At 45.0% G+C, this 17,219-nt stretch overlaps 1 protein-coding gene across 2 annotated transcripts in view; it reads left to right on the top strand.

The window, feature by feature from the left end:
* LOC121569363 (guanine nucleotide exchange factor VAV3) overlaps positions 1 to 17,219 on the top strand; it is a 168,849-nt gene that overhangs the window by 113,077 nt on the left and 38,553 nt on the right. For both annotated transcript variants that reach the window (XM_041880256.2, XM_041880257.2), the window contains exons 19-20: positions 1,683 to 1,716; positions 16,560 to 16,690. In XM_041880256.2, coding sequence (XP_041736190.2) covers positions 1,683 to 1,716; positions 16,560 to 16,690 — 165 coding nt within the window. The remainder of the gene's footprint in view (positions 1 to 1,682; positions 1,717 to 16,559; positions 16,691 to 17,219) is intronic.

Genomic DNA, 17,219 nt, shown 5'->3' with positions numbered 1-17,219 from the left:
TAGTGATGTACACTAGTATGTAGGTATGTAGCTTAGTGATATACACTAGTATGTAGGTATGTAGCTTTAGTGATGTACACTAGTATGTAGTTATTTAGCTTAGTGATGTACACTAGTATGTAGGTATGTAGCTTAGTAATATTCACTAGTATGTAGGTATGTAGCTTTAGTGATATACACTAGTATGTAGGTATGTAGCTTAGTGATGTACACTAGTATGTAGGTATGTAGCTTAGTGATGTACACTAGTATGTAGGTATGTAGCTTTAGTGATATACACTAGTATGTAGGTATGTAGCTTAGTGATATACACTAGTATGTAGGTATGTAGCTTAGTGATATACACTAGTATGTAGGTATGTAGCTTAGTGATATACACTAGTATGTAGATATGTAGCTTAGTGATATACACTAGTATGTAGGTATGTAGCTTAGTGATATACACTAGTATGTATGTATGTAGCTTAGTGATGTACACTAGTATGCAGGTACTGTATGTAGGTTAGTGATATACACTAGTATGTAGGTATGTAGCTTAGTGATGTACACTAGTATGTAGGTATGTAGCTTAGTGATATACACTAGTATGTAGGTATGTAGCTTAGTGATGTACACTAGTATGCAGGTACTGTATGTAGGTTAGTGATGTTCACTAGTATGCAGGTACTGTATGTAGGTTAGTGATGTACACTAGTATGCAGGTACTGTATGTAGGTTAGTGATGTACACTAGTATGCAGGTACTGTATGTAGGTTAGTGATGTACACTAGTATGTAGGTACTGTATGTAGGTTAGGGATGTACACTATTATGCAGGTACTGTATGTAGGTTAGTGATGTACACTAGTATGCAGGTACTGTATGTAGGTTAGTGATGTACACTAGTATGCAGGTACTGTATGTAGGTTAGTGATGTACACTAGTATGCAGGTACTGTATGTAGGTTAGTGATGTACACTAGTATGCAGGTACTGTATGTAGGTTAGTGATGTACACTAGTATGCAGGTACTGTATGTAGGTTAGTGATGTACACTAGTATGTAGGTACTGTATGTAGGTTAGTGATGTACACTAGTATGTAGGTACTGTATGTAGGTTAGTGATGTACACTAGTATGTAGGTTAGTGATGTACACTAGTATGCAGGTACTGTATGTAGGTTAGTGATGTACACTAGTATGTAGGTACTGTATGTAGCTTAGTGATGTACACTAGTATGCAGGTACTGTATGTAGGTTAGTGATGTACACTAGTATGCAGGTACTGTATGTAGGTTAGTGATGTACACTAGTATGTAGGTACTGTATGTAGGTTAGTGATGTACACTAGTATGTAGGTACTGTATGTAGGTTAGTGATGTACACTAGTATGCAGGTACTGTATGTAGGTTAGTGATGTACACTAGTATGTAGGTACTGTATGTAGCTTAGTGATGTACACTAGTATGCAGGTACTGTATGTAGGTTAGTGATGTACACTAGTATGTAGGTTAGTGATGTACACTAGTATGTAGGTACTGTATGTAGGTTAGTGAGAGGAAACATTAGGTTTATGTCTCAATCTCTGTCTGAGCAAACCTGTGTTTCAGGGTGCAGTGACAGTGAACTTTGTTGGTAATTCAATTAAATGACTCAGTGTGTGTGTCACAGTAGTTGATCATGGTGTCTGTTTTCTACCGCTGCAGGACAAATCCGTGCCTGGACGTCGCTCAGATCCAGGTTAGTGCATTCTGAACACACCATGACAATAACTGTCATCTCCTACCCACTCACCTCAGTCATATAATCCTCCTCTCTCTCTCTCTCTCTCTGTCTCTCTCTCTCTCTCTCTCTCTCTCACTCTCTCTGTCTCTCTCTCTCTCTCTCTCTCTCTCTCTCTCTACTCTCTCTGTCTCTCTCTCTCTCACTCTCTCTCTCTCTCTGTCTCTGTCTCTGTCTCTCTCTCTGTCTTTATCTCTCTCTCTCTCACTCTCTCTCTCTCAAATTCAAATTCAAGCTGCTTTATTGGCATGAAAAACAATGTGTCAATTTTGCCAAAGCAACAATGTATACAATAATACAATTATAAACAATAACAAATAATAATATAAGATGGTAGTAAATAATAATAAAAATTATATACAAAAATAATAACAATAAAATGGTAACAGTCAACAGTAGAAATGTAATAAATATAAAAATATAAATATGGAAAATGAAACTATAACTAACTTATAACTAAATAACGGTCATATTCACCATTACATCAGTACTACCACCACCATCATTACCATTACCACCCATACCACTACTATTTGGAATGATAAACAACAATAATAATGGTAATAATAATAATAAGTAATTTACTATTTACTATTCAGATGTTATTATTCAGTATCCCTCAGGCTATGGCAGGCAAATACATATTTGGCTGCAAGAGGAGCCATTGCTCCTTTGCCCATGAGTATTTTTAGTTTTTCCTCTGGGTTTAATAAGTTAAAATTTGGAATAAATGTAGTCATTTCTGTGAATAATGAATCTCTTTGTGAGGAATATTTATCACAGTAAAGGAGAAAATGCATCTCTGTTTCTACCTCCCCTGTTGTGCAGTGACCACATACACGCTCCTCTTTGGTTAGCCATATCTTTTTATGTCTGTCGGTTTCTATTGCCAATTGATGGTCACTCAGCCTGTACTTGGTAAGGATATGTCTCTGCTTCGTATCTCTGACAGAGTAGAGATAATCAGCCAATTCATATTCTCTGTTTAGGGTCAGATAGCAATTTAGTCGGCTTTGGATTTTGTTTCGTTTTTCCAATGTTGTAAATATGAGTCCTTTGATTGGTTCATGATTTTGTTCATTGGAATTCTTTATTTTGAAGCAGTGCTGGTGTCAGCTTGGTTGGTTAGGTCCAACACCAGCTGACTGAGAGGGCTCGTTTCTGGGCTCAGCTCTTGAGTTTGAAGTGCTTTAAATTGCAGACTTGAATTTGGACTTGACTTTAGATGTAGCCAAAACTTTAATGATCTTTTCTGTATTTTCATTACTACTGGAAAGCGGCCCAATTCTGCCCTACATGCATTAGTTGGTGTATTTCTCTGGACATTAGTTGGTGTATTTCTCTGAATTCTGCATGTAGGGCTTCAATTGGATGTTTGTCCCACATTTTAAAGTCCAGTTTATTGGGTGGCCCCCAAACCTCAATTCCGTAAAGAGCTATTGGTAGGATTACACTGTCATATATTTTGGTCCAAATTCTAATTGGGATGTTGATTTTGAATAATTTCATTTTTATTGCATACAATGCTCTGCAGGCTTTCAGAGGTGGGGCGGGGGGGGACTCTGTTGCTGGGGTGATGGGTGTGTGGGTCCCTGCCAAGTGTTGCATCCTTTAGGTCCTTAGCAAAGGTTCTGATACTGTCCTGATCAAGATGTACATTATCGTATAAATGTTCACATGTCAGAGTGGGGTGGTGAGCCGTTCTGACGTTGAGCAGTGAGGCACAGTCCACAGTGATCTGTTGATTTATTTTGTCGATCAACTTTCCTGGGAAGTCTTTTCTTGGTAGGAGGGTGGACACAACTATATTGGTTGTTGGGAACATAGCCTGTGCCCGTTCTGCCACTCTTCTCACTGCCCCAGATACATTTTCACCTTTAGCACGAAGGTTGTTTGTGCCAGTGTGGATGATGATGTTGTCGGGGGTGTCAATCCTGGTCTGACTGAGTAGCTGCATTGCACTGTCAGTTGTAGGACACCAGAATTTATACACCTGGTGTCTAGGGAATAATCTTTCCTGGACTAAGAACTTCCCATTTGAATCAATAAGGATTGCAGTTGTGGGTGACAGTCTGGGGGGAGCAGACTGGGAGACTGGTATTCTGACCTGGGCTGGAGCAGACTGGGAGGCTGGTTGGCTGACCTGGGCTGGATCAGACTGGTTGGCTGACCTGAGCTGGAGCAGACTGAGAGGCTGGTTGGCTGATCTGGGCTGGAGCAGACTGGTAGGCGGGTGCAGTGTCATCAGGCTGTGTGGTGGAGGCCATGCTGGTTATGCTGGTCTCAGGTTCTGCTTGTGTTGTACCAGGCTGGTGGACATGTTCTCTAGATGCAGAGGACATATTGACTAGCTGCTGGTTGAGGGGGTCAACGTACCTCTCTCTTTGTTCTAGCTCCTTTCTTGTTGTGCTCAGATGGTCTCTGAGGTCATCAATTGTCTGACTCAGTTTGTCCATTCTGCTTTCTAATTTAGCAATAGATGCTCTGCTCTCCTCCCTGAACTGTTTCATTTCTTCTTTTAGTTTCTGGACAGTGTCATCCTCTTGAAGCTTGTTCTCTCTGAGTTCTATGACCTCTGCTTCAACTAGAGAGAGGGTGTTTTGGAAACGTTGCATAGCAGGTGTTCTTGGTGTTGTAGGCATGTCCTTGGCTCTGTCTGCTGCAGGTGAGGTAGGTAGAGGGACACTGAGGGCTTCTTGCTGGGTCACAGAGACCGTTGGGGCCTGCTTTTCTCCAAACTTACTTCTTCCTCAGTTTCTGAGATGAGTTCAGCTTCTGCTTTTAGGGTAAGTCTGGAGGCTTGAATCATTGCCTTGTATCAACACAGTTCCATTATTATATACGTTGACTGTTTGATACGTGTTGCTCTGGTCAGCTTCTTCAAAAATGCTGATATGACATCCTTCGCTGATGCCTCTCTTTTTTGAGAAAGGGAAATTGTTGCAAATAAACCTTTTCCATATGTGCCCTCGTTTGCTAAAAAATATTACATTTGCTCTTGTTTTGCAACTGGTAAGATCTGCAAACAGGCATTCATGGTTCTGTCCCATCATCAAACCTTTGAAACTTTTCTTAGCTTTCTTCGTCTGGATGTCTGGTGGGTAAACAATTTCCATAGCAACGCTGTACACAATGTTGCAATAGAAGCGTTGTTTCTTGTATTATTCTCTCTTGTGTCTTTTAGAGGACTGTTTTACTTTGATATCCTTTGTCTTCTGTCCTTATTTTGTCTTATTTTGTCTTTCTTTTCTTCTGTTAACTAGATATTCTTTGTTAGCTAGCTAGCTTCTTCCAGGAGAGTCCCTAGCAACTGCTTAGCAACTGGTAAACAATTCAGCTAGCTAAGATAACTGCACAGTTTTATGAAAAATAGTTACTTTTTCAAAAGCCTTTCTTCTTTGTTTGTTGCTTGTTTTGTCTCTTATTCAGTCTTGCAGTTTTCTTTTGTTTTTTTTCCGATGTACTTCACTCTAAAAACCATGTAAATTTCAATATTTGTAGGAGCTCATTTTTTCAGCAGCTGTTGCTCTTTGGAATTCTCTCTCTCGCTCTCGCTCTCTCTCTCTCTCTCTCTCTCTCTCTCTCACTCTCTAACTGTCTCTCTCTCCTTCTCTCTCTCTCTCTCTCTCTGTCTCTCTCTCTCCCTCTCTCTCTCTCTCTCTCTCTCTCTCTCTCTCTCTCTAACTGTCTCTCTCTCTCTCTCTCTCTCTCTCTCTCTCTCTCTCGCTCTCTCCTTCTTCCTCTGTGGGAATGAACCATGACATACTGCAACCTCTCAAATCAGAGAGGAGGAGGGTGTAAATTGCCTGTAAACTGGGCCCCGCTTTCCTTTGTAATTTCCCCTCTGTGAAAAATTCTTATTGACCCACCAGGCAGTGAAATCAATAGGCACTTGATTGCTTGGGACCTTATCATTTCATAATTATCCGCACTCGCATAGTTCTGTCTGCTCAAAGGCGAGCTAACACAGGGTTTGTCCTTGTGTTGATGGAAGTGCTTTTCATGCCCTAAGACTCAGTTCTCCTCGCTGATAATTGTCATGTACTGGTGTCTGTGTCTGGTAGGACAAGCTAACACACATAGCCCAGACTGTTAGCTGGATTCAAATACCAAGAAAGCAAGTCAAGTCACCCCTCAATCTGGCCCTGATGTCTATAGTTAGAGCGGAGGAATAGTGTGTCAGAGTGACATAGGACAGGAGTGCTGCTGTAAGACAACCAGGAAACAACCAGTTGATTGTTATTGTGCAAAACTAAACAGGTCTAATAACCAGGTCTAATAACCAGGTCTAGTAACCAGGTCTAGTAAACAGGTCTAGTAACCAGGTCTAATAACCAGGTCTAGTAACCAGGTCTAATAACCAGGTCTAATAACCAGGTCTAGTAAACAGGTCTAATAACCAGGTCTAATAACCAGGTCTAATAACCAGGTCTAGTAACCAGGTCTAATAACCAGGTCTAGTAACCAGGTCTAGTAAACAGGTCTAATAACCAGGTCTAGTAAACAGGTCTAATAACCAGGTCTAATAACCAGGTTCAGTAAACAGGTCTAATAACCAGGTCTAATAACCAGGTCTAGTAAACAGGTCTAATAACCAGGTCTAATAACCAGGTTCAGTAAACAGGTCTAATAACCAGGTCTAATAACCAGGTCTAGTAAACAGGTCTAATAACCAGGTCTAGTAACCAGGTCTAGTAAACAGGTCTAATAACCAGGTCTAGTAAACAGGTCTAATAACCAGGTCTAATAACCAGGTCTAATAACCAGGTCTAGTAACCAGGTCTAATAACCAGGTCTAGTAACCAGGTCTAGTAAACAGGTCTAATAACCAGGTCTAATAACCAGGTCTAATAACCAGGTCTAATAACCAGGTTCAGTAAACAGGTCTAATAACCAGGTCTAGTAAACAGGTCTAATAACCAGGTCTAGTAAACAGGTCTAATAACCAGGTCTAGTAAACAGGTCTAATAACATTTACATTTACATTTTAGTCATTTAGCAGACGCTCTTATCCAGAGCGACTTACATTATCTTTTTATTTTTCATACTCGCCCCCCGTGGGAATTGAACCCACAACCCTGGCGTTGCAAACGCCATGCTCTACATCCCTGCCGGCCATTCCCTCCCCTACCCTGGACGACGCTGGGCCAATTGTGCGCTGCCCCATGGGTCTCCCGGTCGTGGCCGGCTACGACAGAGCCTGGATTCGAACCAGGATCTCTAGTGGCACAGCTAGCACTGCGATGCAGTGCCTTAGACCACTGCGCCACTCGGGAGATAAACAGGTCTAATAACCAGGTCTAATAACCAGGTCTAGTAAACAGGTCTAATAACCAGGTCTAATAACCAGGTCTAGTAAACAGGTCTAATAACCAGGTCTAATAACCAGGTCTAGGGTCTAATAACCAGGTCTAGTAAACAGGTCTAGTAAACAGGTCTAATAACCAGGTCTAATAACCAGGTCTAAAAACCAGGTCTAGGGTCTAATAACCAGGTCTAATAACCAGGTCTAATAACCAGGTCTAGGGTCTAATAACCAGGTCTAGTAAACAGGTCTAATAACCAGGTCTAGTAAACAGGTCTAATAACCAGGTCTAGTAAACAGGTCTAATAACCAGGTCTAGTAAACAGGACTAATAACCAGGTCTAATAACCAGGTCTAATAACCCGGTCTAATAACCAGGTCTAGTAAACAGGTCTAATAACCAGGTATAGTAAACAGGTCTAATAACCAGGTCTAATAACCAGGTCTAGTAACCAGGTCTAGTAAACAGGTCTAATAACCAGGTCTAATAACCAGGTCTAATAACCAGGTCTAGTAACCAGGTCTAGTAAACAGGTCTAATAAACAGGTCTAATAACCAGGTCTAATAACCAGGTCTAGTAACCAGGTCTAATAACCAGGTCTAGTAAACAGGTCTAGTAAACAGGTCTAATAACCAGCTCTAATAACCAGGTCTAATAAACAGGTCCATTAAACAGGTCTAATAACCAGGTCTAATAACCAGGTCTAATAACCAGGTCTAGTAAACAGGTCTAATAACCAGGTTCAGTAAACAGGTCTAATAACCAGGTCTAGTAAACAGGTATAATAAACAGGTCCATTAAACAGGTCTAATAACCAGGTCTAATAACCAGGTCTAATAACCAGGTCTAATAACCAGGTCTAATAACCAGGTCTAATAACCAGGTCTAGTAAACAGGTCTAATAACCAGGTCTAGTAAACAGGTCTAATAACATTTACATTTACATTTTAGTCATTTAGCAGACGCTCTTATCCAGAGCGACTTACATTATCTTTTTATTTTTCATACTGGCCCCCCGTGGGAATTGAACCCACAACCCTGGCGTTGCAAACGCCATGCTCTACATCCCTGCCGGCCATTCCCTCCCCTACCCTGGACGACGCTGGGCCAATTGTGCGCTGCCCCATGGGTCTCCTGGTCGTGGCCGGCTACGACAGAGCCTGGATTCGAACCAGGATCTCTAGTGGCACAGCTAGCACTGCGATGCAGTGCCTTAGACCACTGCGCCACTCGGGAGATAAACAGGTCTAATAACCAGGTCTAATAACCAGGTCTAGTAAACAGGTCTAATAACCAGGTCTAGTAACCAGGTCTAATAACCAGGTCTAGTAAACAGGTCTAATAACCAGGTCTAATAACCAGGTCTAATAACCAGGTCTAGGGTCTAATAACCAGGTCTAGTAAACAGGTCTAGTAAACAGGTCTAATAACCAGGTCTAATAACCAGGTCTAATAACCAGGTCTAGGGTCTAATAACCAGGTCTAATAACCAGGTCTAATAACCAGGTCTAGGGTCTAATAACCAGGTCTAGTAAACAGGTCTAATAACCAGGTCTAGTAAACAGGTCTAATAACCAGGTCTAGTAAACAGGTCTAATAACCAGGTCTAATAACCAGGTCTAATAACCAGGTCTAATAACCAGGTCTAGTAAACAGGTCTAATAACCAGGTCTAATAACCAGGTCTAATAACCAGGTCTAGTAAACAGGTCTAATAACCAGGTCTAATAACCAGGTCTAGTAAACAGGTCTAATAACCAGGTCTAGTAAACAGGTCTAATAACCAGGTCTAGTAAACAGGTCTAATAACCAGGTCTAATAACCAGGTCTAATAACCAGGTCTAGTAACCAGGTCTAGTAAACAGGTCTAATAAACAGGTCTAATAACCAGGTCTAATAACCAGGTCTAGTAACCAGGTCTAATAACCAGGTCTAGTAAACAGGTCTAGTAAACAGGTCTAATAACCAGCTCTAATAACCAGGTCTAGTAAACAGGTCTAATAACCAGGTCTAATAACCAGGTCTAATAACCAGGTCTAATAACCAGGTCTAGTAAACAGGTCTAGTAAACAGGTCTAATAACCAGGTCTAATAACCAGGTCTAATAACCAGGTCTAATAACCAGGTCTAGTAAACAGGTCTAATAACCAGGTCTAGTAAACAGGTCTAATAACCAGGTCTAGTAAACAGGTCTAGTAAACAGGTTTAGTAAACAGGTATATTAACCAGGTCTAATATCCAGGTCCAGTAAACAGGTCTAGTAAACAGGTCTAGTAACCAGGGCTAATAACCAGGTATAGTAAACAGGGCTAATAACCAGGGCTAATAACCAGGTCTAATAACCAGGGCTAATAACCAGGTCTAATAACCAGGTCTAATAACCAGGTCTAATAACCAGTTCTAGTAAACAGGTCTAGTAACCAGGGCTAATAACCAGTGTGATGTCACGAGAGGCTGTGTCCTGGAGGGACGTTACATCCCCCTGAGGTGGCTGCAAACCCAGACAGCTATGGCTCCATCTGCTGGTAGGGTCGGGAACTCCACCCCTCTATGGCCAATCTTCCCACGCAGCTGAAACAAATGAGGAGCTGATGAGCTGAAGGTTTGGGAAGGGAAGAGACACAGTCTCCAACCTGGGCTCTCTGGAGGACAAGAGTGCTGCACGTCCACTTCCATGAGGAATATAAGGATTTGGAGATACTTACCTTTGGGAAATACTCACCTTTGGATATATGCACCTGTGGAAATACGTGAGAGACATTTGGAAGGACTTTTTTGCTGGGTTGGCCACTAGCTGCAACGTGGACTACAGTAAGGCTGGGGAAAAGTTATCTGAGCGAGTGAGAATTATGATTTTGGATGTGGAAGAGACATCCCTGAACTGTTAACCCTTAAAGAGCCACAAGAGAACAGAATTTTGTTATATTTTCGTTAATTTCCCAAGACCTATAATAAAATCCTTGTTTTGTTTGAACCTTGTCTCCTTGCACTACTTGAGCAATCCCGCTGAAAGCTGTGTAGCCTCTCGTGACGTCACACCAGGTATAGTAAACAGGGCTAATAACCAGGGCTAATAACCAGGTCTAATAACCAGGGCTAATAACCAGGTCTAATAACCAGGTCTAATAACCAGGTCTAATAACCAGGTCTAATAACCAGTTCTAGTAAACAGGTCTAATAACCAGGGCTAATAACCAGGTCTAGTAAACAGGGCTAATAACCAGGTCTAATAACCAGGACTAATAACCAGGACTAAAACCCAAACAAACATCATAGTGTACAAGTTTATCTCTCATCTGAGAACTGGAGGAACTAGTGTACAATGATACTGTCTGTCTGCAGGGTTGATATGAGAGAGTTTATGGTTATGATGGAACGACAGGTGTGTGTGTGTGTGTATATCTTCATTATTTTCTATAATGGGAACATTAATATTTTAGGAGAGTTAGGAGAGCCTGCCTGAAAAAGGCAAGCAGTTTACCTCAGCCAACCCTTCTCCACACAGACACACCTTGCTGCATTCTGCACACACACACACACACACACACACACACACACACACACACACACACACTCCATCAGGATCACGTCCAGGGTGTAGAGTTTCAGTGTAGCATAAAGTCATAGGAGTCACCCTGGGTATATTGGGGTCTGTGGATTCATTACGTTGCTCAGTATGAAAGAACATCAGTTCAGTTCTGCCACTGTGCTGGAATAAGAGGCCAGCTACTCTGCTGGGAGGCAGTCTCTCTCTCTCTCTCTCTCTCTCTCTCTCTCTCTCTCTCTCTCTCTCTCTCTCTCTCTCTCTCTCTCTCTCTCTCTCTCTCTCTCTCTCTCTCTCTCTCTCTCTCTCTCTCTCTCTCTCTCTCTCTCTCTCTCTCCTCTCTCTCTCTCTCTCTCTCTCTCTCTCTCTCTCTCTCTCTCTCTCCTCTCTCTCTCTCTCTCTCTCTCTCTCTCTCTCTCTCTCTCTCTCTCTCTCTCTCTCTCTCTCTCTCTCTCTCTCTCTCTCTCTCTCTCTCTCCCTCTCTCTCGTCTCTCTCTCTCTCTCTCTCTCTCTCTCTACCTCTCTCTCTCTCTCTCTCTCTCTCTCTCTCTCTCTCTCTCTCTCTCTCCCTCTCCCTCTCTCTCTCCCTCTCTCTCTCTCTCTCTCTCTCTCTCTCTCTCTCTCTCTCTCTCTCTCTCTCTCTCTCTCTCTCTCTCTCTCTCTCTCTCTCTCTCTCTCTCTCTCTCTCTCTCTCTCTCTCTCTCTCTCTCTCTCTCTCACTCTCCATCTCTCTCTCTCTCTCTCGCCCTCTCCCTCTCTCTCCCTCTCTCTATCTCCATCTCACTCTCGCTCCTCTCTACCCGCTCTCTCTCTCTCTCTGACTCTCTCGCTCTCTCTGACTCTCTCTCTCTCTCTGACTCTCTCTCTGACTCTCTCTCTCTCTCAGTCCTCTCGCTCTCTCGGTCCTCTCTCTCTCTCTCTCTCTCTCAGTCCTCTCTCTCTCTCTCTCTGTCGGTCCTCTCTCTGTCTCTCTCTCTCTCTCTTGGCCCTCTCTCTCTCTCTCTCTCCCCTCTCTTTCTCTGAGTGTGTGTGTGTGTGTGTGTGTGTCTAGGTGTGTGTGCAGAAGCGAGCGTGAGGGCCCCATCATCAGCCCTACTAGCTCTCTAGTATCAAAGCAGCATGTATCTCAGCTACTGTCCATCTCCAAGCAGGGTTAGACCAGACCATCTCCAAGCAGGGTTAGACCAGACCATCTCCAAGCAGGGTTAGACCAGACCATCTCCTAGCAGGGTTAGGGTTAGACCAGACCATCTCCAAGCAGGGTTAGGGTTAGACCAGACCATCTCCAAGCAGGGTTAGGGTTAGACCAGACCATCTCCTAGCAGGGTTAGGGTTAGACCAGACCATCTCCAAGCAGGGTTAGGGTTAGACCAGACCATCTCCTAGCAGGGTTAGACCAGACCATCTCCTAGCAGGGTTAGGGTTAGACCAGACCATCTCCTAGCAGGGTTAGGGTTAGGCCAGACCATCTCCTAGCAGGGTTAGGGTTAGACCAGACCATCTCCTAGCAGGGTTAGGGTTAGACCAGACCATCTCCTAGCAGGGTTAGGGTTAGACCAGACCATCTCCTAGCAGGGTTAGGGTTAGACCAGACCATCTCCTAGCAGGGTTAGGGTTAGACCAGACCATCTCCTAGCAGGGTTAGGGTTAGACCAGACCATCTCCAAGCAGGGTTAGGGTTAGACCAGACCATCTCCAAGCAGGATTAGGGTTAGACCAGACCATCTCCTAGCAGGGTTAGGGTTAGACCAGACCATCTCCTAGCAGGGTTAGGGTTAGACCAGACCATCTCCAAGCAGGGTTAAGGTTAGACCAGACCATCTCCTAGCAGGGTTAGGGTTAGACCAGACCATCTCCAAGCAGGGTTAGGGTTAGACCAGACCATCTCCTAGCAGGGTTAGACCAGACCATCTCCAAGCAGGGTTAGGGTTAGACCAGACCATCTCCTAGCAGGGTTAGACCAGACCATCTCCTAGCAGGGTTAGGGTTAGACCAGACCATCTCCTAGCAGGGTTAGGGTTAGACCAGACCATCTCCAAGCAGGGTTAAGGTTAGACCAGACCATCTCCTAGCAGGGTTAGGGTTAGACCAGACCATCTCCAAGCAGGGTTAGGGTTAGACCAGACCATCTCCTAGCAGGGTTAGACCAGACCATCTCCAAGCAGGGTTAGGGTTAGACCAGACCATCTCCAAGCAGGGTTAGGGTTAGACCAGACCATCTCCTAGCAGGGTTAGGGTTAAACCAGACCATCTCCTAGCAGGGTTAGGGTTAGACCAGACCATCTCCTAGCAGGGTTAGGGTTAGACCAGACAATCTCCAAGCAGGGTTAGGGTTAGACCAGACCATCTCCTAGCAGGGTTAGACCAGACAATCTCCTAGCAGGGTTAGGGTTAGACCAGACCATCTCCAGGCAGGGTTAGACCAGACAATCTCCTAGCAGGGTTAGGGTTAGACCAGACCATCTCCAAGCAGGGTTAGGGTTAGACCAGACCATCTCCAAGCAGGGTTAGGGTTAGACCAGACCATCTCCTAGCAGGGTTAGACCAGACAATCTCCTAGCAGGGTTAGGGTTAGACCAGACCATCTCCTAGCAGGGTTAGGGTTAGACCAGACCATCTCCTAGCAGGGTTAGACCAGACAATCTCCTAGCAGGGTTAGGGTTAGACCAGACCATCTCCTAGCAGGGTTAGGGTTAGACCATCTCCAAGCAGGGTTAGGGTTAGACCAGACCATCTCCTAGCAGGTTTAGGGTTAGACCAGACCATCTCCAAGCAGGGTTAGGGTTAGACCAGACCATCTCCTAGCAGGGTTAGGGTTAGACCAGACCATCTCCTAGCAGGGTTAGGGTTAGACCAGACCATCTCCTAGCAGGGTTAGGGTTAGACCAGACCATCTCCTAGCAGGGTTAGACCAGACAATCTCCTAGCAGGGTTAGGGTTAGACCAGACCATCTCCTAGCAGGGTTAGGGTTAGACCATCTCCAAGCAGGGTTAGGGTTAGACCAGACCATCTCCTAGCAGGGTTAGGGTTAGACCAGACCATCTCCAAGCAGGGTTAGGGTTAGACCAGACCATCTCCTAGCAGGGTTAGGGTTAGACCATCTCCAAGCAGGGTTAGGGTTAGACCAGACCATCTCCTAGCAGGGTTAGGGTTAGACCAGACCATCTCCTAGCAGGGTTAGGGTTAGACCAGAACATCTCCTAGCAGGGTTAGGGTTAGACCAGACCATCTCCTAGCAGGGTTAGGGTTAGACCAGACCATCTCCTAGCAGGGTTAGGGTTAGACCAGACCATCTCCTAGCAGGGTTATGGTTAGACCAGACCATCTCCTAGCAGGGTTAGGGTTAGACCAGACCATCTCCAAGCAGGGTTAGGGTTAGACCAGACCATCTCCTAGCAGGGTTAGGGTTAGACCAGACCATCTCCTAGCAGGGTTAGGGTTAGACCAGACCATCCCTAGCAGGGTTAGGGTTAGACCAGACCATCTCCAAGCAGGGTTAGGGTTAGACCAGACCATCTCCTAGCAGGGTTAGGGTTAGACCAGACCATCTCCTAGCAGGGTTAGACCAGACAATCTCCTAGCAGGGTTAGGGTTAGACCAGACCATCTCCTAGCAGGGTTAGGGTTAGACCATCTCCAAGCAGGGTTAGGGTTAGACCAGACCATCTCCTAGCAGGGTTAGGGTTAGACCAGACCATCTCCTAGCAGGGTTAGGGTTAGACCAGACCATCTCCTAGCAGGGTTAGGGTTAGACCAGACCATCTCCTAGCAGGGTTAGGGTTAGACCAGACCATCTCCTAGCAGGGTTAGGGTTAGACCAGACCATCTCCAAGCAGGGTTAGGGTTAGACCAGAACATCTCCTAGCAGGGTTAGACCAGACCATCTCCTAGCATGGTTAGGGTTAGACCAGACCATCTCCAAGCAGGGTTAGGGTTAGACCAGACCATCTCCTAGCAGGGTTAGGGTTAGACCAGACCATCTCCTAGCAGGGTTAGGGTTAGACCAGACCATCTCCTAGCAGGGTTAGGGTTAGACCAGACCATCTCCAAGCAGGGTTAGGGTTAGACCAGACCATCTCCTAGCAGGGTTAGGGTTAGACCAGACCATCTCCTAGCAGGGTTAGGGTTAGACCAGACCATCTCCCTAGCAGGGTTAGGGTTAGACCAGACCATCTCCTAGCAGGGTTAGGGTTAGACCAGACCATCTCCTAGCAGGGTTAGGGTTAGACCAGACCATCTCCTAGCAGGGTTAGGGGTTAGACCAGACCATCTCCTAGCAGGGTTAGGGTTAGACCAGACCATCTCCTAGCAGGGTTAGGGTTAGACCAGACCATCTCCAAGCAGGGTTAGGGTTAGACCAGACCATCTCCTAGCAGGGTTAGGGTTAGACCAGACCATCTCCTAGCAGGGTTAGGGTTAGACCAGACCATCTCCAAGCAGGGTTAGGGTTAGATCATACCATCTCCTAGCAGGGTTAGGGTTAGACCAGAACATCTCCTAGCAGGGTTAGGGTTAGACCAGACCATCTCCTAGCAGGGTTAGGGTTAGACCAGACCATCTCCAAGCAGGGTTAGGGTTAGACCAGACCATCTCCTAGCAGGGTTAGACCAGACCATCTCCTAGCAGGGTTAGGGTTAGACCAGACCATCTCCTAGCAGGTTTAGGGTTAGACCAGACCATCTCCTAACAGGGTTAGGGTTAGACCAGACCATCTCCAAGCAGGGTTAGGGTTAGACCAGACCATCTCCTAGCAGGGTTAGGGTTAGACCAGACCATCTCTATTCTATTCAGCCCTTTCCTCCTTCAGCTGTTTCTACTCTCTTTGTAATAGTCTGAACTATCTTACCGGTACCGAGGCTATATACAGGGGGTACCGGTACCGAGGCTATATACAGGGGGTACCGGTACCGAGGCTATATACAGGGGGTACCGGTACCGAGTCTATATACAGGGAGTACCGGTACCGAGTCTATATACAGGGGGTACCGGTACCGAGGCTATATACAGGGGGTACCGGTACCGAGGCTATATACAGAGGGTACCGGTACGAGGCTGTATACAGAGAGTGCGGTACCGAGGCTATATACAGGGATACCGGTACCGAGGCTATATACAGGGGGTACGGTGCACGAGTCTATATACAGGAAGTACCGTACCGAGGCTATATACAGGGGTACGCGGTACGAGTCTATATACAGGGGTACCGGTACCGAGGCTATATACAGGGGGTACCGGTACCGAGTCTATATACAGGGGGTACCGGTACCGAGTCTATATACAGGGGGTACCGGTACCGAGGCTATATACAGGGTGTACCGGTACCGAGGCTGTATACAGGGGGTACCGGTACCAAGGCTATATACAGGGGGTACCGGTACCGAGGCTATATACAGGGGGTACCGGTACTGAGTCAATGTGCGGGGTTACAGGTTAGTCGAGGTAATTGAGGTAATATGTACATGTAGGTAGAGTTAAAGTGACTATGCATAGACAATAAACAGAGATTAGCAGCGGGGAGGGGTCAATGCAAATAGTCCTGGTAGCCATTTGATTAGCAAATATGAACACACACACACACAATATGAACAAACACACACACATTATGAAAACACACACACAATATCAACACACACACACAATATGAAAACACACACACAATATGAAAACACACACACACAATATGAAAACACACACACACAATATGAAAACACACACACACACAATATGAAAACACACACACAATATGAAAACACACACACACAATATGAAAACACACACACACACACAATATGAAAACACACACACACACAATATGAAAACACACACACACAATATGAAAACACACATACACAATATGAAAACACACACACACACAATATGAAAACACACACACACACAATATGAAAACACACACACACACACTGATATTCTGCTTGTGTTTTCTCCCTCAGGTCTACCTAAAATGTTGGTGACCAGGAACTATTCCGGCATGCCCAGTCCCATGGTTGGCCCGCCCCTCAACATCCAGCAAGGTGACATCATCGAGCTGGTCTGTGCTGATCTACACAGCTCCTGGTGGCAGGTGACACATCTTTGTGTGTGTGTGTTTGGTGTTTGGTGTTTGGTGTGTTTGGTGTTTGGTGTTTGGTGTGTGTGTGTGTGTGTTTGGTGTTTGGTGTGTGTGTGTGTGTTTGGTGTTTGGTGTGTGTGTGTGTGTGTTTGGTGTGTGTGTGTGTGTTTGGTGTTTGGTGTTTGGTGTGTGTGTGTGTGTGTTTGGTGTTTGGTGTGTGTGTGTGTGTTTGGTGTTTGGTGTGTGTGTGTGTGTGTGTGTTTGGTGTTTGGTGTGTGTGTGTGTGTTTGGTGTTTGGTGTGTGTGTGTGTGTGTTTGGTGTGTGTGTATGTGTGTTTGGTGTTTGGTGTGTGTGTGTGTTTGGTGTGTGTGTGTGTGTGTTTGGTGTGTGTGTGTGTGTGTTTGGTGTGTGTGTGTGTGTGTGTGTGTGTGTGTGTGTGTGTTTGGTGTGTGTGTGTGTGTGGTGTGTGTGGTGGCAGGTAAGGTGTCACTTCTCTCCACCAGTAGATTTTACCTCACTCCCCTTGAGGAAAGAATTGAC

Source organism: Coregonus clupeaformis, chromosome 7 (genome assembly GCF_020615455.1).
Source record: "Coregonus clupeaformis isolate EN_2021a chromosome 7, ASM2061545v1, whole genome shotgun sequence".
In the NCBI taxonomy this organism is placed as follows: domain Eukaryota; kingdom Metazoa; phylum Chordata; class Actinopteri; order Salmoniformes; family Salmonidae; genus Coregonus; species Coregonus clupeaformis.
Note: the sequence above shows the minus strand (reverse complement) of the source record. Positions and strands in the feature narration are given on the sequence as shown.